Source organism: Myxocyprinus asiaticus, chromosome 35 (assembly GCF_019703515.2).
Source record: "Myxocyprinus asiaticus isolate MX2 ecotype Aquarium Trade chromosome 35, UBuf_Myxa_2, whole genome shotgun sequence".
Classification (NCBI taxonomy): domain Eukaryota; kingdom Metazoa; phylum Chordata; class Actinopteri; order Cypriniformes; family Catostomidae; genus Myxocyprinus; species Myxocyprinus asiaticus.
The window spans coordinates 26,826,016-26,851,879 of NC_059378.1; the positions used below are offsets into that span (position 1 = coordinate 26,826,016).

General features: G+C 36.9%; 1 protein-coding gene across 1 annotated transcript in view; it reads left to right on the forward strand.

Moving 5' to 3' along the window:
- Positions 1–25,864, forward strand: part of LOC127425929 (isoleucine--tRNA ligase, cytoplasmic-like) — a 125,743-nt gene that overhangs the window by 13,855 nt on the left and 86,024 nt on the right. Inside the window, exons 8-11 of the mRNA XM_051672259.1 lie at positions 9,764–9,851; positions 15,429–15,489; positions 17,182–17,277; positions 23,888–24,010. Coding sequence (XP_051528219.1) covers positions 9,764–9,851; positions 15,429–15,489; positions 17,182–17,277; positions 23,888–24,010 — 368 coding nt within the window. The remainder of the gene's footprint in view (positions 1–9,763; positions 9,852–15,428; positions 15,490–17,181; positions 17,278–23,887; positions 24,011–25,864) is intronic.

Sequence of the window (25,864 nt, forward strand, 5' to 3'; positions counted from 1 at the left end):
GTTAATCGCGATAATCGCAATTATTTGTTTGACAATTAATTGTCAACCAAATTTCAGAATCTTGACTGCCTTTGGCATGAAACAGAATTAGCAAATACATTTTTAATTTAAAGATTCACTCAGTAAGATGAAAGCTGGCTCTTAACTCATCCCATCGGTTCCAGTAGTACTTGTTGTTTTGGACTCTATACTGGCACTGATCATCCTGGTTACTGGAAGTGTGTTTGCTGCCGCTTCACTCTGAAGATGTTTATCGTCTGTTATTACTTTTCTGTGTTTTTCCTTGTCTCATACTACACACATCCCTATTATCGACATGCTTGGATTTAATCCATACGGACTTCCGCATGTTGTTGCGCACTGGACTGTGACCGGGCAGCCGCAACTTGCGATCTCTCTGCCATCTGTAGACCAATGTGTAGGTTTCTCCCTGCGTTTGATGTCACACCGTTTATCTGTTATCTGCACCCTGAGAGCTGCAGGACATACTGATTTTTTTTATTTTTTATGACTGCCTCTTGTTTGGATGTTTTGTTCTTTTCACTTGCACTCAGTCTGTTTGGATTGTCTTTTGGATCTCACTCCAACTGATACCATCACTCTGGACTATACTGTTGACTTGGGCTCTGGTGTTGTTTGGAGTAAGTATATTGTGTTTGTTATTATATTGTTTGGTTTGCTTGTTTTGTTTACATGTACTTTTATGTTTGAGTGTTGGCTTGAAAGCGCTTTATAAAGTAAACATGTTATTATTATTGGAACTCAGTCAATTGCATGACACCTTGTCAACAACAATGACAGATCATGGTTTACAGCAAAACTCAGGCAGCTTCATCAGGCCAAAGAGGATGCTTAAAGAAGTGGGGATAAAATATTGTACAATCAAGCCAGGAACACACTGAATAAGGAAATTAGAGTGACTAAAAGAAGCTAGTCTGATAACCTGAAAAACAAGTTTTCAGCTAACGACCCTGAATCAGTGTGGAGAGGCCTAAAATACTTTACTGACTTCAGGACACCATCCCCCAACATGACGACTTGAATGTGTTTTACTGTAGATTTGAAAGGCCCAGTCTCACACCCCACACCCGCTCTGACCTTCTTCACACAAACATCAACACCTCCTGCAACCCCCCTCCTCCCCCCTCCTGCTACTCAACCTGTACTTAAGATCTTTGAAGAGGAGGTGTGCTGTGTCTTCCGGAAACAAAAGACAAGGAAAGCACAGGGCCCAGACTTGTCTAAAATCCTGTGCTGACAAGCTGACCACCCCCCCCCCCCCCACCCCCACAGATCTTCAGTAGATCACTGGAGCAATGTGAAATTCCCTGCTGCTTCAAACGCTCCACTATCATTCTTGTCCCAAAAAAAACCAAAATCACAGGACTTAATGACTACAGACCCATCGCTCTGATGTCTGTGGTCATGAAGTCATTTGAGAGACTGGTGTTCGCCCACCTGAAGGACATAACTGGACCCTTTCTAGATCCCCTTCAATTTGCTTATCGAGCAAACAGGTCTGTGGATGATGCAGTCAACATGGGATTGCATCATATCCTGCAACATCTGGACAGACCAGGGACATATGCAAGGATCCTTTTTGTGGACTTCTGTTCGGCTTTCAACAACATCATCCCAGCTGTTCTCCGGACTAAATTACACCAACTCTCTGTTCCCACTTCTGTCTGTCAGTGGATCACCAGCTTTCTGATGGACAGGCAGCAGCTAGTGAGACAGCACATGTACGATCAGCACTATTGCCTCCCATGGATGTGTGCTCTCCCCACTACTCTTTTCCCTGTATACAAATGGCTGCACCGCCAAGGACCCCTCTGTCAAACTTCTGAAGTTTGGAGGCGGCACTACTGTCATCGGCCTCATCCAAGATGATGATGAGTCTGTATACAGAAGTGAGGTTGAACGGCTGGCCCACTGGTGCAGTCAAAACAACCTAGAGCTGAACACGCTCAAAACAATGGATATGTTAGTGAACTTTAGGAGGAACACCCCAACATTGACCCCGCTCACCATTCTAAACAGCACTGTGGCAGCAGTGGAGTCATTCAGGTTCCTGGGCACTACCATCTCACAGGACCTGAAGTGGGAGACCCACATTGACTCCACTGTGAAAAAGGCCCAGCAGGGTTGTACTTCCTACGCCAGCTGAGGAAGTTCAACCTGCCACAGGCGCTGCTGATACAGTTCTACTCAGCAGTCATTGAGTCTGTCCTCTGCACATAACTGTCTGGTTTGGTTCAGCTATAAAATCAGACATCAGAAGACTACAAAGGACAGTTCGGACTGCTGAGAGGATTATTGGTTGCCCGCTGCCTTCCCTTCAAGAACTGTACACTTCCAGAGTGAGGAAAAGGGCTGGAAAAATCACTCTGGACCCCACTCACCCAGCCCACTACCTTTATGAACAGCAATCTTCCGGACGGCGCTACAGAGCACTGAGCACCAGAACCGTCAGGCACAGGAACAGTTTTTTCCCTCAGGCTAGCCATCTCCTGAACAGTTAAAATTGCCCCATTGAGCAATAATTATGTGCAATACACAGCTTAGTCTATTTATATTTATCCAACATACGCTACCTCTTCTGCCATACTTTCCCTTGCATCTATATATAACAGATTTGTATTTGTACATACATGTGTGTGTGTGTGTGTGTGTGTGTGTGTGTGTGTGTGTATATATATATAAAATATAAAAAAAAAAAAAAAATTTGTCTTGTGTATTTCTATATTTTCTATTCACTTTTTATTTTTATTCTATTTTTTTTTATTATCTCTGTCTTGTATTGTTTGTGCACTGGATGCTTCTGTCACCAAGACAAATTCCTTGTATGTGTAAGCGTACTTGTCAATAAAGCTCATTCTGATTCTGAACATGGCAGCGCCCATGAGGGGGCGACCTGCTCCATGTAAAATTTTTCTGATAAGACTTGAGTTTTCCTCTCATGTGAATGTACATAATTTTCAACATATATCTAAAAAAAAAAAAAGCTATTAAGGTCTTTGTGTAAAATGTTTTTATAAGAAAAAAAATTGTTGCACCTTTAACAATCTTAACTTTCTCTCTCTCACTCTCTCTCTCTGCCATGCGCTGTATGTGTGGGCACGCTCGACTGAAAGAGTACTCATTCAAATTCACATTTTAATGCAAAAATAAATTTCTCCTTCTGCATTTGACTTGTTTGGGAGTTGTCCCATATTCTATGTATTTATTTATCTGTCTCATGTGCAGCCAGGTGGAACATTGCGTACAGATGTTTATGTACAGTGATATACACGTTATAGAAGAATCACTACCAACTGACACTTTATACCATCGCCATGATATTTATCGGCATACTGCCTAGCCCTAGAGTGAACTACTCACCCATTTAAAAAAAACAAAAATCCTCATAAAATGTTATTATTTCACCCATTATTTGAAAAAAATGTCCTCATGCAGTGACACGTACACAAACACTATTAAGTCTGACCAAATCCAGACTATTTAAGCAGTTTATAGCTACGGTTTGTGATCCGTTACAGATAAATTAATAAACGTTTGGATAAATTAATAAACTTTTGGATCATCATGCTGTAATACACTGACATGGTCAATAATGTTTGCAGTCCTAAAATCAGAAACCCTTCCTTGAAATCCGAACACAAATTGTCACTGGAGACCCATTTTAGATGCATATTACGACCAGGTGTAAACGGTGACGTGTCTCGCCTGACCACTTGTGATCAGGTCACCTGAGATGGATCGTAATACCAGCTGTTAACATGTCCTTATTTCTATAACTCAATAAAAAGCAAACGTGATAAATAGAAGTCCTTTACCCAAAAAGCCTCTCCACCTTTCTCCACCCTGATACAGCATGGGAGATGTTGGTTGAAGAATCTCAAATCAGGTCACTTTAAAAAGCATACTCGTTGCTCCCATGTAAAAATAGTTCTTTGTGCTCTGTTTTTACATGTGCATTGCATTGGATCTCCTCTTAAGATCCCTGAGTAAAAACTTGACCTAGTTTGTCCTGAGGATGCAGTGTCCTGGAGTGGCGGTTAGGGGGCGCTGTGAGTCTGTGTGTTTCAGCTCTGCTTGGTTCTGCTGCATGCGAGAGATGCACAGAATACCAATGCAGCATCAGAAAACTGTGTGTCAATGTTGCACATCTCTCCACAATCATTTCACAGCCTGCCCTGGGGAAGTGCCATCTTTTATTGATGTTCTTGCATTCTCTCTCTCTCTTTCTCTCTCTCTCTCCTTCCTGTTTATTTCTTCATATTCAGAGCTGATTAAATGCTTTTATTTCACAGGTTGCTTCAATCTCCATTTAAATCTGTTTTGTGTTCATCAAGATGCTGCTGCAGAAATACTGAAATGCAAATCTGAGACGTTTAGATTTGTTTTAAGATAGACTGTCCTCAGACAGAAACGTGAAGCTTCAGTGTGATTTGAAGATGTTATCTGTGTCACTTAAAAATCTTTTGATGAGCTATTTGAACTTGAATTTTTTATTTTTTTTAATCCAGGTTTAGGTTCAGTGATATGTAGTAAGATTTTGATCAGTTACAAGTGAAAATTAGGTCTGTCAGTTTAAGGCACAAATTAAGTGTGAATAATTATATTAAAAATAACAAATAGAAAAACCCCGCAATTATCATGTCCCTGTCCCGCAAATTAATTCTGCAATAAAGAATGTTCTTACCATTGGAGCAATGCAAGCTAGATGTTCCAACTAGATATTTGCAAGCTAGATATTTTGGTGAATCTATGGCAGTAGGGGGCAGTCAGCACAACTCAACCTTTACAGACAACATGTCTCATCAAACCAGCAGCACAGCTTTTCACAGTTGACATGCTTTTGCGCTCAAAAACAGCTGGACCGAGAACAGAATGCAGGGAGACCTGTTTTTCAACATTTCAAATCATGTTTAACTTGAGATCAAGGTTATTATAGTTTTCACTAGTTTTAATTTTTAAGTTTTAGGATAGTTATAGTCATCTGTTATAACACCACAAAATATTATCTGATACACTTTACAATAAGGTTGTATTTGTTAACATTAGTTTCATTAGTTAGCATAAACTAACAATGAACAACACTTACAGCACTTATTAATCTTGGTTCATTAAATGTTTGTTAATATGGTATCTGTTAACATTATTTAATGCAATATAAACTAGCATGAACTACAATGAAAAATTGTAAATGTATAAATTAACATTGACCAAGATAAAATATATATATACATTATTGTTTTTAGGTAATTCACGATACTTTATGCATTTAAGTTTAGCATAAAGGACTTAATTGTAAAGTGTTAACAATATTAAATGCCTGTGATGACACTTAATCAGAAACTAATCATGCTCATTATAATACCATAAAAGTTTAAGTTAAATTTTATTTGTCATATTCACAATAACACAGCATTCTGCAGCACTTGCTGACATGAATGAAATGTGCTATAAATGTCCTGTTTTCGATACATTTATCAGTAACTACACTGACATCACCTCAGCATTTATCAGCAGCATGGACTGGAATCACACCGGTATTTATCAGATGGCCTGCACCAGAGAACAACTAGTCTCTTATTTGCCAGAGTTTCTGAAGTTCATGAGATGAAATATACTTCCAAGTTTTATTTGAGGTCAACTAAATGAGGCTCTTATTTCTTTCATGCTGTCTTTGCAATGTTTCCAAGATGGCAGCAGCATTATTTGCCGTCAGGGCTTTCTCACATCCCGCTTTTATGTTGGTGTCGTCCAGAGCCCCTACTCCAGATTTACGTGCCTCTAAACATCATGTATGCAGACTAGGGGTGTAACCGTTCTCGGTAAAAAAAAAAAAAATGAACCATACGGTTCGCCACCCACGGTTCGGGAAGCGTTGGCACCACGGTCGGTGCACCTCACATTTAATGACGCATCTGGAGCACAAGTTTTGGTCAAGAAAACAAAGCGTCAAACAGACAGGCACAGTTACAACCTCCACTAATGCACCTGAATGGAACTGTAAATGGATACGCGCCACCTGTGTTTCACGTGGGTCAACTTGATGACATCACTGTTCTGCAAGCGTTGTGTGTAGTTGAAAATGGCAATTGGAGAAAATGAAATGCTGATAGAGAAGCCCCCTGCGTTTCTCCTTTCTGGGAACATTTTCTTTTTGCAGTCAATTACAAAAACGATGGTCAAAAGACGTTTACAAAACAGGCACTGTTTGCAGACATCGCTCGACATGAGTGCTGTGTACTGGTAATATATGTCAATAATGCGCGTGAGGGTTTATTTAAAACGTGCACGCAAGTTCTTACTGTTTCCTTGTGAGGCTGTAATCTATCACGAGCGTCGATAATGCGCTTTGATTAATGGCATTAAGATGCCGTTATAGTAATACATTGATACATGATTAATCATTTATGCCGACATCACCCAGGGAAAGAGCCGCAGGTGAGCCGAAACTGCACACACTCCCTTCCATTTTTAAGCAGGCGTTCAGTGCTAATTCAGACAGACTTGAAACAATAACTAAAGCGCTTGGGGTGTTCATGTGGGATTTCCATGTATGATTAAATTACTCATGCAGCATTATCACAACATCCCTTCTCCTATGCATTCTAATAGCAAGGTTATTCCTTTTATAGTGATGTACAGCTTCCGAATATTGAATATGTTGAGATGAGTTTGAAGTGCACTTTATGTTGATGCATGTAGCGTATTAGTGCAGATATTAAGTTAAAATGCTGATTTAGTAATTAGAGAAATATTTTTTTTATTTATTTTTTTTAGTTAAGGACCCTGACAAACATTAACCATGGTTTTACTAGAGTAATATTGTAGTAACCATGACAGCAGAAATCATTGTTTTGATACAATTAACCATGGTTTTATAACAGTAATACTGTAGTTTCTATATAGTAACCATGGTTTTACTATATATTGTAACCATGACAGTAACCATGTTTATAGTGTGGTCACTATGATTTTACTACAAATGCCATGGTTAAACTATGGTTACTGTTGTAAAACAATGATTGTTATTTAAGGGCAAACCTGTTGAAGTGTTTACCAAATAGATGATTCTTTGGATTTGGCAGTAATATATATATTTTTTGAACAAAGCAAATACTGAACCCATAAACCGTGATACAAACCGAACCGTGAGAAATTTGAACTGTTGCACCCCTAATGCAGACAAACTGTGGTTGGTTGTTTCCACATGTCAACCAAATGACCGCTCGTTCTTTTTGAGGAAATACAGAGAAAGCAGGCTTGAGAGATTATTTAACTTAGATCATTTTCTCCAAAAGTTTCTTCTAAAGTTTTATTTACATTTTAATCGCTGCTAGTTCTCATCTTTGTAAAAGTTTTCATTAACAATAATATCCTTGCATGACACAGTGTCTTAAAACACGCCGTTTATGACTAGAAATGGTAAAAATGTCTTGGTTACAGCTGTAACCTTGGTTCCCTGAAAGGATAGAACAAGATGCTGCGTCAGTAGCTGACGCTATGGGAGCTCCCCGCAGGAGTGATGATCCCTGCATAGTGTCATAACAGCAGACATGTCGCTGAATGCACACCATAGATCTGACAATAGCCTGGGCAGTGATCTTGGAAGCTTAGACCACCAGATCAGTTACCCGGTGCAGCTCTTTGAAGGAAAGAATGTGAGAGAACGTTACAGGATGGAGGGACGTGGAGTCGTGCCCACTCCCTAAGAACCGTTCATTGAGTCAACAGACCGGGTTTCTCAAACGCCTAGCTTCAGAGGCTTTTGCTCTTGCACAGCTTTCTGTCTGGCAGGAGGAAATGTCTGCAAACTCATTGACTGAGTTTGTCTAAATCTTGCCATTAGTGACCTCGAGCGATATAGCATCTCCGGATTCATCATCACTGCCAAATGTGATTGACCATGTACGCCAATGGTGGGGGCAGGTCATCATGGACGCACTGAACGGGCAAAGCCGCTTGATATGGAGGCGAGGACGCACGCACCCTCGGGAGCCGCAGGAGGAGTATAGCGGACGGGGACAGAGAAAGAAAGCGAACGAGAGCGAAGCGTCTTGAGTGGCCCAGGCAAATAAAGCAGTGCTCGTGCCAGCCAGACACTGGGATATATCGCTCCAACCAATCAAAATTACAATCCATCTTGAAAAAGACGTTGTTAAGAAAATGGCACTTTTAGTTTATTTTTACTGAAAGAAACATAAACAATACAACAATTGCAAACACAGTTTTTTAAGAATTTTAAGGATACACTGTTCATCGGCGCACAACAGGGAGAGGAAGAAATATAATCCACTCACTCTGAAGGGTGCATATCCAAAAGCGTGGCACAGAGCCAGGTTCAGAGACGAGAGATTCAGATGAAATGGTGCTGTGCTCCGGTTTATATGCCCGCAATGACTCGCAAATAAGGGGCAGAGCCAAAACACCATCTGGCAATAAGACTGCCTTGATTCTTAAAGTGTTCAGTAATGGTCACTCCTGCGAGGAGCTCCCTTAGCATCAGCTGCTGGCGCAGTGGCGAAGTGATCGACTTGAAATGGAACAGGTGTTACTAATATTGCATGAGCAATATTAAAGGAATAGTTAACTCAAAATAAAAATTCTGACATCATTTACTCACCCCCATGGAGTTCAAAACCCATATTTCGGTCTCGTTTTTTTCAGTGTCTTACGCTGTAAGTGTCACTTTTTATTTTGATCCATGGTAAATCAAAGAAATGCATGTGGATAGCAAAATATATTTTAATCACAAAAAAGTATTGGCCTTAATGAACTGTAGTAGCATTGATTGAATGCTCTCTGTCTAGAAGAGCAGGTCTTTTGCACTAAGCATAATTTGACAAAATTAAGACTGTGACGGATAGACAAACAGTCTGTTCAATAGGTTGTAGTTTTGTTTACCTTATTGCTGATAATTCAACTGATGAAAAAATAAAATAAACAAGTCTTTCCCAATAATTTTCAGTAGACAAAAAAACCCTAAGCAGATTTCTATCCGTCAGAGCGTCAGTTTCATTAGCGTCAAATATGGCTAAGATCCATGGTCCATTAAGATGTTCACTGTCTGTCAGTATCACTCTCTACCTGCTGAAAGAATTCTGTTTAAATGCCTATGGTCTAATCTAGTTTAATACCATTTGACTTGCAGAAGAATGTGACTGTTTGATGCAAAGTTTCCTCCATCAAATGTTACTGTTAGAAGCTTTTATGAGAGGCCATCCTGAAACCCTGGCCTGAAGGCGTAGTCACATTTACATTTGCATGGCGAAATTCAGCAAGGGGAGAAGGTGATGGTGGACGTTGAGCAGGTGTGTAACCAGCAAAAAATAATTAAGCAGCCTCTTTTTATTGCTGAACTTTATACTCCGTTAGAGTGAAGTTAAAATGATGTCCATTGTGAATATTCAGTGTAGCCGTGTATGAAGCACTGCCCACACAGAGGTCACTGCCAAACCAAGCAACTTCCTATTGGTCAATGCGGCAAATTCGCCTGCCCAAGTTAACCAAACTTGAACCCTATACAAAATTTTGCGATGGGAAATTCTTTGCCAACGGAAGTCCATCTCACAAAATCCACTATTGCACAAATTCCTATTGACATGACTGTATTTCGTTTGTGGAATTTCATAGTGCGAAGGTAAATGTGACCGTGCCTTGATGTTGATTGAGTCTGTTGATCGTGATTTTTCCTGAAATATTAGAGTATGATAAAATTTGCCTGACTACTTCTGTCTCTGTCATTCAGATAACAGTTCAGAGAAGATCTACATTATGATGGAGGCCAGACTGATCGCTCTTTTCAAATCTGACAGTGAATACACCATCCTGGACAAGTAAGTTTGGGGTTGTGGTTGTATTGGAAGAGGATGCAAATTATCTTATCTAAACCAAGCAATGGCATCACATCCTCTTGGCCATAGGCCCATTTAACATGATTATATTTTGTCAGTCCTTTCTTTAATGAAGGTTTGCTACCCTTTGTATACTGGTACAAACCATAACCACAGGTCAGTTATGTGGTGCAATAGAACTGAAAAGTGCCCACTTAACTATGAAATTACTGTAAAGAAACATGCTTATTTATTTATAAAGGTTATCAACCTATGAAGAACTGTTGCATAGTGAATTTGCCTAGTTTTAGTTTAAATGCTTCAACTAAAATTACACAGATTACACCCAATATGTATAGCAGAAAAAATGTATTTATTATTTTTAAAATTCAGTACAAAACATTATTCTTTGTGTTATATTTACCTGGCATTCATACAAAAATTCACAGTCTGTGATGACATGTTTCTGCCTTATTTAGCAGCGTAAATCTAGCAATCATTTGTGTGTGTGTGTAAATTCATAACATTATTTTTACTTTTATTTACTTGCCATTCATAAAAGAAGAAGAAAAAAATGTCAACACTGCTGCAATGGGGTTTTTAATACAGCTGCTGAGTGAGGGACATTAAATTTGGCATCTTTCTCTCTTCTGACTGCCATAATTCACCATTCTCTTTTTTCATATTTTGGAAAAACATGGAAATGCATTAAGTGGATTTTTTTTTCTTTTACTGTTGGAGCAATTGGAAATGCAAAAAATATTTGCAGTGAATTTCCATTCACCACTATAGTCTGCCCTGTGATAGTTTACTTCAGTGTTCCAAACTCGGAAATGTGAAAAGTGTGCAAAACTGTTTAGTTCTTTTGTTTAACTGTCTGATTTGAGGGGAAAATGCCCTGATGTTACCACCTTTTGGCAGATTCAGACCAATGCGATAATAAGAAGAAATGCTAATGTTGGCCGATGCCGATATAGTCATCAGTATATTTTGCATTGCTAAAAACAATCCAAACTAAACTACTTGCTATCATTCTGCATGACTATTTTCACCCATCCTAATGGTAAGAGAGTCAATTCAAGGACATATGTATATGTGTAACAGCGGCTGACCGATTTATCGGCGAGGACAATAAATCAGCCGATATTTAGAATTTTTTAATTATCGACATCAGCCAATAAATTTGGCCGATTTGTTTCTTAAGGCCACGAGGGTGCTAGGAATGGTCTGCTTGCATGTGAAGTGTTTGAGCTCATAGTTAAAGTCCTTGCCTGTTTTATTTTCCCTCTCTCCTCAACAGTTCCCTGTAACTGTCTTGTCTAATGATAAAAAGGCAAATATCAATAAAACGAATATCATATACCATCTGCAAATATGCGGATACCTGGTTTAAACAGTTGTAATACTCAAACCTCACAAAACTTGAGAAAATCCAGCATCCTGTGGAGCGCTAATATATCTTCCTCTAAAGCACGTATTCTATCAGCCTCTCCTCAGAAGTTCCCTGTGACTTTTAAGTTTCTTGTCTAATGATAAAAAGGCAAATATCAATAAAACTTCTATCATATACCGTCTGCAAATATCTAGTTTAAACAGATGCAATTCATGATACTCATGAAAATCCAGCGTTTTCTTCCCGTCGAGCGCTCATCTAATATCTTCCTCTGAAGTGCGTGTTCTGTCAGCCCGAATTAAAACTTTAGGATCAGGATCAAGAGGTCTTCTGGTTCACAAATCATGACAGGCATCCGTGACAATCCAAGCAGGCGATCCAGGCTGTTTAAATTGTTTAAACACGTGTGCTATAATTAAATGTAATTTTCACTGTGCACTGTATGTACAGTTGGTTTGATTTGGTCTTTTTTGAGAAAACGCTAAGAAAATGAATGCGCACATGCCATCCATGGTTGCTGGACTACTGTGTGTACTGTTATTTCCTTCTTCCTAATACAGGTGCATCTCAATAAATTAGAATGTCGTGGAAAAGTTCATTTATTTCAGTAATTCAACTCAAATTGTGAAACTTGTGTATTAAATTAATTCAATGCACACAGACTGAAGTAGTTTAAGTCTTTTGTTCTTTTAATTGTGATGATTTTGGCTCACATTTAACAAAAACCCACCAATTCACTATCTCAAAAAATTAGAATATGGTGACATGCCAATCAGCTAATCAACTCAAAACACCTGCAAAGGTTTCCTGAGCCTTCAAAATGGTCTCTCAATTTGGTTCACTAGGCTACACAATCATGTGGAAGACTGCTGATCTGACAGTTGTCCAGAAGACAATCATTGACACCCTTCACAAGGAGGGTAAGCCACAAACATTCATTGCCAAAGAAGCTGGCTGTTCACAGAGTGCTGTATCCAAGCATGTTAACAGAAAGTTGAGTTGAAGGAAAAAGTGTGGAAGAAAAAGATGCACAACCAACCGAGAGAACCGCAGCCTTATGATTGTCAAGCAAAATCGATTCAAGAATTTGGGTGAACTTCACAAGGAATGGACTGAAGCTGGGGTCAAGGCATCAAGAGCCACCACACACAGACGTGTCAAGGAATTTGGCTACAGTTGTTGTATTCCTCTTGTTAAGCCACTCCTGAACCACAGACAACGTCAGAGGTGTCTTACCTGGGCTAAGGAGAAGAAGAACTGGACTGTTGCCCAGTGTTCCAAAGTCCTCTTTTCAGATGAGAGCAAGTTTTGTATTTCATTTGGAAACCAAGGTCCTAGAGTCTGGAGGAAGGGTGGAGAAGCTCATAGCCCAAGCTGCTTGAAGTCCAGTGTTAAATTTCCACAGTCTGTGATGATTTGGGGTGCAATGTCATCTGCTGGTGTTGGTCCATTGTGTTTTTTTTTAAAACCAAAGTCACTGCACCCGTTTACCAAGAAATTTTGGAGCACTTCATGCTTCCTTCTGCTGACCAGCTTTTTAAAGATGCTGATTTCATTTTCCAGCAGGATTTGGCACCTGCCCACACTGCCAAAAGCACCAAAAGTTGGTTAAATGACCATGGTGTTGGTGTGCTTGACTGGCCAGCAAACTCACCAGACCTGAACCCCATAGAGAATCTATGGGGTATTGTCAAGAGGAAAATGAGAAACAAGAGACCAAAAAATGCAGATGAGCTGAAGGCCACTGTCAAAGAAACCTGGGCTTCCATACCACCTCAGCAGTGCCACAAACTGATCACCTCCATGCCACGCCGAATTGAGGCAGTAATTAAAGCAAAAGGAGCCCCTACCAAGTATTGAGTACATATACAGTAAATGAACATACTTTCCAGAAGGCCAACAATTCACTAAAAATGTTTTTTTTATTGGTCTTATGATGTATTCTAATTTTTTGAGATAGTGAATTGGTGGGTTTTTGTTAAATGTGAGCCAAAATCGTCACAATTGAAAGAACCAAAGACTTAAACTACTTCAGTCTGTGTGCATTGAATTTATTTAATACACGAGTTTCACAATTTGAGCTGAATTACTGAAATAAATTTTCCACGACATTCTAATTTATTGAGATGCACCTGTATATTAACAATTTCTTCATGTGCAAATAAATTACTAACATTTTATTACTTAACAGAAATAAGAAAAAACTGCTATCTGCCATTTAAAATACAATCTTGTTTTGTTTTTTTATATTCTTTTTAAAAAAATTTTTTTAATAAAATTAAAGTTTTATGTGAAATGTAGTAAATATAGTGCTAAAGATTTTATTCTTTTTTAACAATTTCATGTTTAGGTTATTTACCATATTAAATTGTGTGATTATATCTAAGTGATGCATCCATTAGCCAGTGTTAAGAGTAAGTCTTTGTGTTTGTTTTGGCAAGTTAAGCTATACATGCATCATTGTTGTCATTGTGTGTGTGTTTGCCTGTATTTGGGTGAGTGGTGTAGAGTGGTTTGATGTGCAGTGGGCTGATAACAGTGCACTGAGGTATTGTAGGATTAAACCTGAGCTGAACTCCTATTATTGATTAATATCGCTCTGCTTTTGATTAATGTTTCTTGGCCTTTTCTGAAGAGAGGCAGTGACTAGAATGAGAATTGGATTTACTGCAAATCTTGTGTGCTATACTGTTTATTAGTTAGTAGGGATGGGAATCTTACAATTATTAAACAGTTCTGGTTCTAATTTAATTCCATTTAATGATTACAGTTCCTTAATGATTCTTTAATTACTTTTGAGGAAGCCCTACAAATAAATGGTCCTCTATACTAGACAAAAACAATACTATTTTTGTAATATACTATATATATATATATATATATATATATATAAAGCTAAAGTATGTAATTTTTTTTTACTCTTATCCCAGCTTAAAAGAATAGTTCACCCAAAATTCACTATGAAAGAATTGCCTCTGGTAAAGGCTGCAGTTATTTGCATGTGCTGTCTTTGCTGGTTTAGCACCCATTTCACTAAAGGAATTATCCAGATCAGCCAGTGGTGCAAACACGCCCACAAAATCGCTGTTGAACTCAATTTGCATGTGCAATTCCAATCTTGCGGGCACATTCTGAGCATTATATAGCAGAGGATACAGCAGACCACCGTTATCTGATACACTTTGGCAGAACTGAACAGCGTCACTGGCTACTGTGATCCAGACACCTGAATCATATCTTTAACATGCTAAATGTGCGTTTGACTACACTGCACATCTGGATATATGCCAGGTTATAATGTTCTTCTACATCACTTGATCATTATTTGAAGAATTACTACTCATATGATTGATGTGGACAGTGGACTCAGTTGTAATGGCGAATATTTGGTAAGAGATTCAGAGGTACAATATAATTCAGGGTTGCACACGGCAGGCAAATGCACAAAAGAAAATCATTTTGCGACATTCAAATAGTGTTTTTAAAAGTCGAGTTGTTTGTGCAGAACGATTATTTGATTACTCGTGCACATCCCTATTTTTGAGTGGGGGGGGAGGGGTGAAAAGAGTGTTTGAAAACAATGTTTATTTTTGCAGTTTTTCAGTGGAGTGGAAATTAAACACATCTGCTTTAAATTAAAGTACTATTTATTATGAAAAAAGCAATTTTTATCCTAAAACTTTTGTTATACTTATAACATCTTGGGCTCTCTTTTCGTGACCGTGCTAGGTGCAGTGATATGTGCAACAACCATGCGCTACATCTTGTCCAATTTTCATGAGAGTGCTAATTCTAAATGCAATTTAAGCGACCAGGTGTAAACAGCGATGTGTCTCACCTGACCACATATGATCGGATCGGACTTAATACCAGGTATAAATGGGGTCTTTGTTTGAGTGGCCTGTCTAGCCCAGCTAAATTAGTTTGAACAGTGGCGTGAGTGTGGGGCGGGACTATCAGTTTGTTCAGCCAATGGAAGACATGTCTGAAAACAGTGATTATCTTTACAATTCCATTTGGTGATGCTGTTTAAACTGTTTAATTCCTCCTTTGTTTTTTGTCTGTATTGATCAGTCTTAGATTTGAAAAAGGTCAAAGTCAAAGGAGTTTTTGGTGCCATTATCTTTTATTGAAAATATTCTAATTTTTTCTAGTTAGTGTTGATAAAGTTTGTTTTTGTCTTATAGATTTTCTGGCAAGACCCTGAAGGGGAAGAAATACAAGCCTCTTTTCGAGTACTTCATTAAGGTAAACAGTGTAATCACTCACTTGATTTATACTCTCAGACCATTTGATTGATTGATTTTTTGTTAGTTAAAACAGAGATTGGACCTAAACATTTGTTGTCTCCTTCAGTGTTCCCTCTAAACTGCACACTTCTTATGTTGCTTTCGCGCAGACAGAAATAACTGAAATATGTGAAAAAAATGAATTAGTCTTGAATTAGTGCTAAATAAATAGCTGTAAGAATTTTTTTTCTGCATAAATATGCAGAGCTGATTAAATTGCGATATAAGGACTTTATCCTAGAACAGTACAGTGATTCTAGGTTGAGTTTTTTTATCTCAAGAAAATTTAACTTGTTTTGTCAAGATATCTTAAGCTTAATTATCTTAATATTTTATTTATTTTATTTTGATTAATAAATATTCAGTGCTATGGAAAAAGTGTCTGCTCACTTTCTGATTTTCTATATTCTACCACGTACAGTCAGTCGGTCGTTATCGCAAAATAAACCCCAAAAGGATGATCAGGATCAGTATCACCCTGAAGGGGTTTATTTTGCAATTATGACAGACTGACTGTACATAATCCCAGTTGTTACATGGCTACTTACAAAATAAATATAAAAATGGACATGAAATATTATTACGTGTAAAGAAAAAAAAGCAGAGTACCTAGAAACAGCTAATTTCCATCTCTCCCTTGCGTGGGAGTTCTTTTGGTGTGCATTTTGTGAAAATGACCATCTGACTGCCCATTATGCTGCTTATAACAAGACTACTTGCCAAATAAATAATAAATGGACATGAAACATTTAAGTTTAAATGATTTTATTAGAGATCACAGAGTGATACGTGAAGTAGGAAAGATGGCGCAATAACCAGATGACAGGTCTTTTATTTAAGGATAGTGATCATATGAAGCCATTTATCATCACATAGTTGTTTGGCTCCTTTTTAAATCATAATGATAACAAAAAGCACCCAAATGGCCCTGATCAAAAGTTTACATTCCCTTGAATGTTTGGCCTTGTTACAGACACACAAGGTGACACACAGGTTTAAATGGCAATTAAAGGTTAATTTCCCACACCTGTGGCTTTTCAAATTGCAATTAGTGCCTGTGTATAAATAGTCAATGAGTTTGTTAGCTCTCACATGGATGCACTGAGCAGGCTAGATACTGAGCCATGGGGAGCAGAAAAGAACTGTCAAAAGACCTGCATAACAAGGTAATGGAACTTTATAAAGATGGAAAAGGATATAAAAATATATCCAAAGCCTTGAAAATGTCAGTCAGTACTGTTCAATCACTTAAGAAGTGGAAAATTCGGGGATCTCTTGGTACCAAGACAAGGTCAGGTAGACCAAGAAAGATTTCAGCCACAACTGCCAGAAGAATTGTTCGGGATACAAAGAAAAACCCACAGGTAACCTCAGGAGAAAAACAGGCTGCTCTGGAAAAAGACGGTGTGGTTGTTTCAAGAAGCACAATACGACGATACTTGAACAAAAATGAGCTACATGGTCGAGTTGCCAGACAGAAGCCTTTACTGCGCTAATGCCACAAAAATGCCCAGTTACATAATCGCAATTATTTGTTTGACAATTAATCGTCAGCCAAATTTCATAATCGTGAGAGCCCTAAAGGCACTAATCCATTAATCATTCTTGTGAAACCTAACATTCATTATGATTTTTCCTGTTTTGTGTCCAGTGTAAGGAGAATGGAGCGTTCTCTGTTGTCGTGGATAACTATGTGCGTGATGATGATGGTACAGGAGTTGTTCATCAGGCCCCGTACTTTGGAGCTGTAAGTTACACCTACGTCATAATTTCACTGATTGTTTTCCTCCAGGATTGTGAGTGTTGTTTTTGTATGGAACCATGGTCTATTTAACTGTGAATTCTATAATGACAAAGGTAAAACTCTGTAATAAAACACTATAAATTCTGTAATGACAAAAGTGAAAATAATTCAATGCCCTTACTTGTTGCTGTTTATTTCAAACAGAGTAATTGCATATTAAATCTTCATGTATTTGCGTATCTGTTGCACATTGTATTAAAAAAAGACTTGCGGCCCAACATAATAGTAAAAGTAATTGATTTGTAATCACATTGTGACTCCCCGAATCAAAATAAAATTCAGTCAAATTATGAGTGGCATTACGATCCATCCTTAATCCAAAAGTTCTTTTCCAAGAAAAAACTACAGTATGAAGACCAAAGAGCATTTTAAGAAGATGCGACAAGTCCTTGTATAGTGCCATTCAGGACAACCATATAAAAATAAAAACTGGGTCACGAATATACGGAAAGTTTGTCATTAAATAGAGTGACAGGAAGACAGCTGTCATTGAAAAACTATTCTCATTTCAGAATAAGTTTGCCCAAAGACTTAGAAGGAACTGAGCAATTTAGAAGACGATCCCATGATCTGATGAGACTAAAGTTGAATTCTGCTTCTCATTTTTATGTTGAGCGTTTGTTGCAGACCAACATCACATGAAAATTGCAGCATCACCTCGATGATTCTGTTCTGTGGAAGAGACAACACAACTCATTAAGGAAAAATATATAATGCTAAACCCTGAATAATCCAGACTTAATTACAATCTCAAATCTGTATATCAAATCATTACTTCCCATGTCTTATTTTAAGTGGACTTGTCAAGGATTTGATCAACCCTGGTTATTCACCATTATTAGTGGTGTTTAAGGCAAGCTTCACTGTTACTATCACACTTGGGGTTAGCAATTTTAACAAATGTGTTGGTGCTCAGATGTGAATTATGCCTCAAATCATGTAGCTTGTTGAGGAGAGGTGCATTATTACTTTTCCAATCAATCAGTCAGTTCGTACATTTCTTCACTGCCAGCAAAAATAGTTCCAAAAGAAACCAAAGCATCATGCACAACTCCGGTCTCTACACTGCAGTCTAACCTGGTTCAAACTAGTGGTGTTCCATTCGTGAACATCAGTATTTTGAATGATTGTTTTTAAGTTGGGCTGCCAATCGATTGAAATGTATAATTGAATTAACCATAGTCAGGGTTGGGAAGGTTACTTTTTAAAAGTATTCCGCTACATATTAAAGAATGCATGCTGTAAAATGTCATTTGTAACGTATTCCATTAGATTACTCGATGTTAGTAATGTAATCTAAATACTTTGGATTACTTCTTCGGTACTGGCAAATTTTTCACTTGTTTTGACTATAAACAAGTAAATAAAATAAGAAAATTCACTTAAATTTTTCTTGCTTTAAGGATTTTTTGATATTTTTACAGAAAAACAATATTTAAATTCTCATTAAGAATAAGATTTTTGCAGGGCCTGTGTAGCTCAGTGGTAAAGACGCTGGCTACCACCCCTGGAGTTCGCTAGTTCGAATCCCGAACTAGCTTAGGAGACCTGGCTGAGTGACTCCAGCCAGGTCTCCTAAGCAACCAAATTGGTCCGGTTGCTAGGGAGGGTAGAGTCACACGGGCTAACCTCCTCATGATCGCTATAATGTGGTTCGCTCTTGGTGGGGCACGTGGTGAGTTGTACATGGATGCCGCGGTGTCTCCGCGGTAACGCGCTCAACAAGTCACGTGATAAGATGCGCGGGTTGACGTTCTCAGATGGCCTTAGAGGCAGCTGAGATTCGTCTTCCGCCACCCGGATTGAGGCGAGTCACTACGCCACCACGAGCGAATGCGAATTGGGCATTCCAAATTGGGAGAAAAAGGGGAATAATAATAATTAAATAAAAAAGAATAATATCAAAGAAAAAAAGTTATGCTCCAACGTGCATTTTCATCATAGATATATAGGTTGTAGCTTTCTATACGATGTTAAAGACTACATTGATTAGCATTTCTTGTAAAAATAACCTAACCTCATAAAAAACATTGACAAGGCATGTAATCGTGTATTTACTGGATTTATGTTTCATCTGTCAAAGCGTTTTTTACTATTTTCTTGTTAAGCTGTAGAAATGTGATGTAGCTCCTTTATTAAGCTCCCAAGGGAAAATTCCTCAATGACATCATATCCACCTTTTCACTCACAACAGTATGAACTTGTATGAATGGAACACATATTAAGAAAGTGTTTCACTGCTGTTCGAAAGCTCCTCAGATTGCATCTTTTATATGGATAAATGTTTTCCAACTGAATAGTCTAAATATTAAATGAAACAAATGACAATAAAATGCAAAGTAATCTCTTCAGTAATCAAAATAGTTTTTGAATGTAACTGTATTCTGATTACCAATGATTTAAACTGTAACTGTAGTGGAATACAGTTACTAATATTTTGTAATTTAAATACATAATCCCATTACATGTATTCCGTTACTCCCCAACCCTGACCATAGTGTTCCTAATTAAAAGCCTAGTGAGTGTATGTTGTGGCAGCAGACAAGTAAAGCATTAAGACAATTCATAAACTGGCTTCAAAAGTCAAAATATTGTTCGTTTTATTTACATATCATTGAACATATCCTTTTATTGGCCTTCTTCCTTCTGCGTTATTTTTAAATGTTGGTCTATGTACTCATGCGTCAGATTGACACTTTTAGAGTCTCTCACTTTGGTCTGTGTTTTTAAAACTTTTAAAAAAACGCTTCCAGCTGCCTTTTAGTGGAAAATCGCATCAACTCTAGAAGGGTGTGCTACCTGTTGCTCTCGTTGGTTTGCCAAGGTACATTGCCTGTACAGTATGAGTCACACTGACTGCTCTCTAATGCCACAGGTTTGAAATAACATCAAGGTGGTTCATCAGGCTTGAAGTAATCCGATGGTAGAAACATTCCTAATTACAGATTTTATGTACAGGACGGGGGCATGATTAATTTTGTTGATTTCTTTCTTTCTTGATGTTATTTTTCATATAATCAATGCACTAAATTAACATGTTAAATATAAATCCTTACTTTTAAGGAAATTAATCGTTCTAGTTTACTTACATTGTTTTAATGAATCAGTTGAGTCAATGACTCATTGATTCAGTGACTCACTCATAACCAGGGCTGCAGGTAGGAATTCCTGGGCACAATACTAAATGCATTCATCGGGCCCCCCTCCAGTCCATTGTCCAACCTTGGTGGACAGTTATCCCATCAGCGTGCACTACCCGGATGAGTTTAGTGGTTGCGCACTGTCTCCGTGTTTATATCCTCGTCTCCCGCTTAACGCGTTTAGATGCGCTTTACAATATGGAATAGCCTTTCTGTGGACCCCCCCTCTACTGGACAAAAGGGCCAGTTGTACCCCTTTATCGGCGGCCTTGCTCATAACCATAAAAAATGCTCATTTGTCAGCACCTACTGGCATAAAGATGTAATCTGTTGAAATTTGATTGAATTGAATGAATCAGTGTCAAAATGAATGATAAATCACAGTCCACACCACTATTTGGAAAGCCACGAACACAGCACACAAGGGGAGTGATACAATAAGAAAAACATCCCAGTGCTGTTATTTTAAATATCAGCATTCTTGGAACACTACCAGAACTAAATGTTGTTTAAAAAAATGACATCACTTTTGGGGAGACCACAAACTTTGTAGGATCTCTGTAAACTTAAAATGTAGAATCCAGACATAATAATTGCCATAGAATGTAGAAGGTTTGGGACTCCTTGAAATTAATTTTGTAGACAAAAATATAATTGTGCCACTATAATAATTTATTTAATTATAAAACTAAAATTTAATAAAAAAATTAAAAAAAGTTTTTGAAATTGATGACTTGGACCAAATAATAAAGAAAAGCAGCCAATAAGTGCCCAACATAGATGGGAACTCCTTCAGTACTGTTTAAAAAGCATCCCAGGGTGATACCTCAAGAAGTTGGTTGAGAAAATGTCAAGAGTACATGTCTGCAAATTCTAAGCAAAGGGTGACTACTTTGAAGATGCTAAAATATAACACAGATTGTATTTATTTTGGATTTTGTTTAGTCACAACATAATTCCCATAGTTCCATTTATGTTATTCCATAGTTTTGATGACTTTACTATTATTCTAAAATGTAAAAAAAAATATATATATAATAAAGAATGAGTATTTCAGAACTTTTGACCAGTTGTGTGTGTGTGTGTGTGTGTGTGTGTGTGTGTATATATATATATATATATATATATATATATATATATATATATATATATATATACACATATATACAGTATACACACACACATATATATATATATATATATATATATATATATATATATATATACATATATACATATATATATATATATATATATATATATATATATATATATATATAAATACACACATATATATACACACCTATATATACACACTATATACACATATAATTATTTTTTACATATATTATGTTTTTAAGACAATGTGCCCCCAAACTTAATCATATTTATAATTTGCAAGATGTGATTTATGCCTTATGTAATCCCATATAAGCGCTTTACAGATATAAATTCATAAATACATCATATTAACCTCAGCCGTCCTGCCATTTACACATGAGTTTTTTAAGTGAAGAGTTCTGTTGTGCAGATGATGGGTTTTCGGTCACCCGTTTAGTCATGCTGTCATGCAACTTTTGGCCATCTGTAGTGTATTCACACACAGGATCAAAGATTTAATCACTGAGTTAAAGATGTGATTATTGGCTGAATGTAATAAACATATGAATCCCTGAGAAGAGACTTGCTACCAAATCGGTTGTGACATGTAATATACATTAGGAAGATATTAGGCCAAATCTGTGAATTAAGAATGTGTATATAACATGAAATCAGACAACCCAAACAAGACCAACACTGACTGATATACAAAGAACAAAAACAAAAATACCTGTATGGTCCAAAAATGAGAAATGTAACTGGTGTTTCATGAGGATGATATGAAGTAGACAGTTTGGAATATTCATCTTCACCCTGCAGCTAAACAGCTCTGATAATAATAGCCTAATAGCCATAGTGATCTTGCTTCTTTTCATATCAAATGCCATTATAATGTCGAATTAATGATTACATTTTGAAACTAACCTAGTTAAATCTATACTTGCATTTTGGATACTGAGCAGCTCGTGATTTCCAGCACTGGGGTTTAACAAAGTTTATTACGTTTCATTTGGCACTTCATCTCTAAAGGCAAATTATTGAGAGAAAATGTGCTTTTTTTTTTTTTTACAGTGGGAATAAAACTAGCGCTCTGTCCCTTTACGAGAGCACATGCATGTTAAACAGTCTACGCTGCACGGAGAGATATGATGATGAGACATATGAACGGAGAGACATGGATTTTCAGTCCTATAGAATGAAACTCTTGATTTCTTTTGTTCCAATGTGTGGATTACTGCTTTTCACCAACATGTAAAAATGAAAAATGTGGGGATTTTACGCACTGTGAACACTGAATGTGCGGGGATACTTAAAATGTTGCACAAGATGTGCAATCCCGCTACGAAATTCATTAAGAGTTTTTTTTTTTTTTTTTCAACACATTGGTAAAAGCTGGTGCTAAGACACTTGGAAAAGAGCGAGGACAGTGCTAGGAGAGTGAGCTCGGTGTCTGCATGCGTCTGTGGCGTGTCCAGTATATTATGCGCTCGAGCATTTTTGCGAGCTAAATAGAATCACGCTCGCTCCTTGGTTGGAATACTTGGTTCGCTCAGTGTAATTTTTGTTCTCTATCACTTGTTGTTCTCTTAAACTAATGTTATAAATGCAGCACTGGCCCGGTCTGGCAAGTGACAGTTCTAGTAACTGGCCCGAATCTCTCTCACACTGGCCTCATGCCATCGGGCAGTCCTTATTGTCGAGCCCATATATATATATATATATATATATATATATATATATATATATATATATATATATATATATACTGTATAAACTTGTATATTAAAAATATAAGATATATTACTATACAATAACTATATATATAAAAAATATATAAATACAAATAATGATTAAGCTGTGTACACTCGCATGTATTCAAGGAGTAAGAAAATATGTTATCGATTTTTGCTTGATGATTGTACCACCTGACATTTTTTGGTTCATTAAATCAAAACTTTGATTGAAAATGGTATACAAGTTTTTTCTAAAGAAATGAAACTAACATGAATACAAATATTAGATGTCTAAGAACTTTGAATATGCATTTAAAAGATTTACCCCTTTCATTGTCTTGGACACACTTTTTTGTTGTAATATATCATAACACATAACAATAATTACTCAAGTATGGTGTTATATTTGTGTTTTTTCCGGTGTATCCCTTGTTAATAGCACTTTTCCAGTGTGTTCTTTAATTAAGAATCAGAACACACACACACATACACATTGAAAGGACTAATTTCTTAGAATTAGAAATCCTGCAGGTAAATCCCTGTTGAATGTTTTGATGGATGTTGTTCCTCTGTGCACAGGATGATTACCGTGTCTGCATGGACTACAACATTATCCAGAGAGACTCTGTTCCCATCTGCCCTGTGGACCCGTCTGGTGTCTTCACTTCAGAGGTCACTCACTTTGCTGGTCAATACGTGAAGGTATGGATGGTGGCCACTTCTCTAAGACTTTCTATACACTGCATATTAATGCGATTTGTTTTTTAAACCTAATATTTAGGACTGACTGATCAAACTGGCATTTTTTAAGTGATGAAATCTAATCGGTTTGCACAGTGTAGTCAATATCCAGTGTATCTAGATGGGTTGCTGTCATTGTAATTAACTTAAGTAAAAGTAACAGCACTATTAACTAAACTACATTTTTCAGTAGCGTGACAGTACTTCATATATTTTCACTTTAGTGTAACTTTTCCAGTAACAAGCTACTTTTCCCATGTAGTGGCATAGCATCACAAAAAGCATTCCAATTAGCAATTTAGCACAAGTTTTGTTTAGTTGTATATAATATAAATGTATTTGTTAAATTTTATTTAATGTTGGCACCGTAATTGTTTAATGTCACCCTAATTGTAGAAATTGTTCTTGTGCCAGTTTTTAAAAGGTGGACCAAGTGATATTTTATTTATTTTTTGGTTATTACTAAACATATTATTGAACACAATTTTCGAAAAAACAAAACAAAAAATGCTTAAAATGATTTACACACATGCATGCGTTGATATCAGTAATATCATAAAAGGCTGCTTTATTCTACACCCAAGAGCATTCAAAAGCACCACCTTGTTTAGATCAGCAATTGCCAAGGATATTCCAGGGGGTATGTGAAATGAATTGGATTTGGCTATGTTGAACCTAACAAAATGTATGACTTAAAATAAAAATAACAAGGCTTAGGGATAGGTAAAAATAAAGATTTTCAAATTAAACGCAATCTTCCTTTGAACAATCCCAATATCGATGTTTTACTCTGTGCAAAGGTAGGCACTTTTCACTGGGTGTTGAGAGTAAAAGACTCATTCCATGTGATATCTGTCAAAAGATGAGACCCACACAATCCATTTGTCATTGAATAATGTCTCTTTTAAAACTCTTTCTGTTCTTTACAGTTGGTTGATCAAAAACAACTTAAAAGAAACATTATTTCTAATAACACATTGCACAGATGTGCTAAAGAAACTGCGTGTGAATGCTCCTTAAAGAGACAGTAACGTTTTAGCCCTTGTTCTACATATCAATGCAAATACTTGTAAATGAGGAAGTCTGGATACCATTTTGTTTTTGTTTTTTTTTGTTTAGAATGAGTACGAGTAAAGATATTTAATTTTTGGTTCTCGCCGATACCTGTTTTGTTTGATTTTTTTTCAGAATTCCATATCAAATACTTGTTTAAAATTTTCATTAAAATTGTGTCTAAATAAATGAATTCATAAAACTTTAATGAAATTAAAATAGAACAATTTAATTTTCAACATAATATTGTATCATTTTTTTCAAATGTTTCTATTTTTATACAGAACCTCACAGCATAATCCAAAATGCAAAATTGGAGTTATTTTTGTAAAAATATAGTGCTGCATCACAGCTGTGCTATATTGCTTTAATATAATTCAATTACTATTTATTATTATTATTATTCATAGTAGTAGAAGTAGTAGTAGGAGCAGTGTTACAGTGAACATTACATAACTATGCAGTAGTGATTTATTTCTGTCTTTTTTCCATTCAAATTGAGCTTTATTTTGGAGTGAAGAATCGGTAGCTTCTCACCTCCAGAAAAGCAGGTCGCTTCGTGACCCGATTTGATTATTAAACCGCAAACAGCTGTAATTACAGTGGCAATAAAAAGTATGTGAACCCTTTGGAATTACCCACATTTTTGCATTACTTATTCATAAAATGTGGTCTGATCTTCACTAGTCCTAATAATAGACGAACACAATCTGCTTAAAGTAATGATAAACACATATTTGTAGTTTTCATGTCTTTATTGAA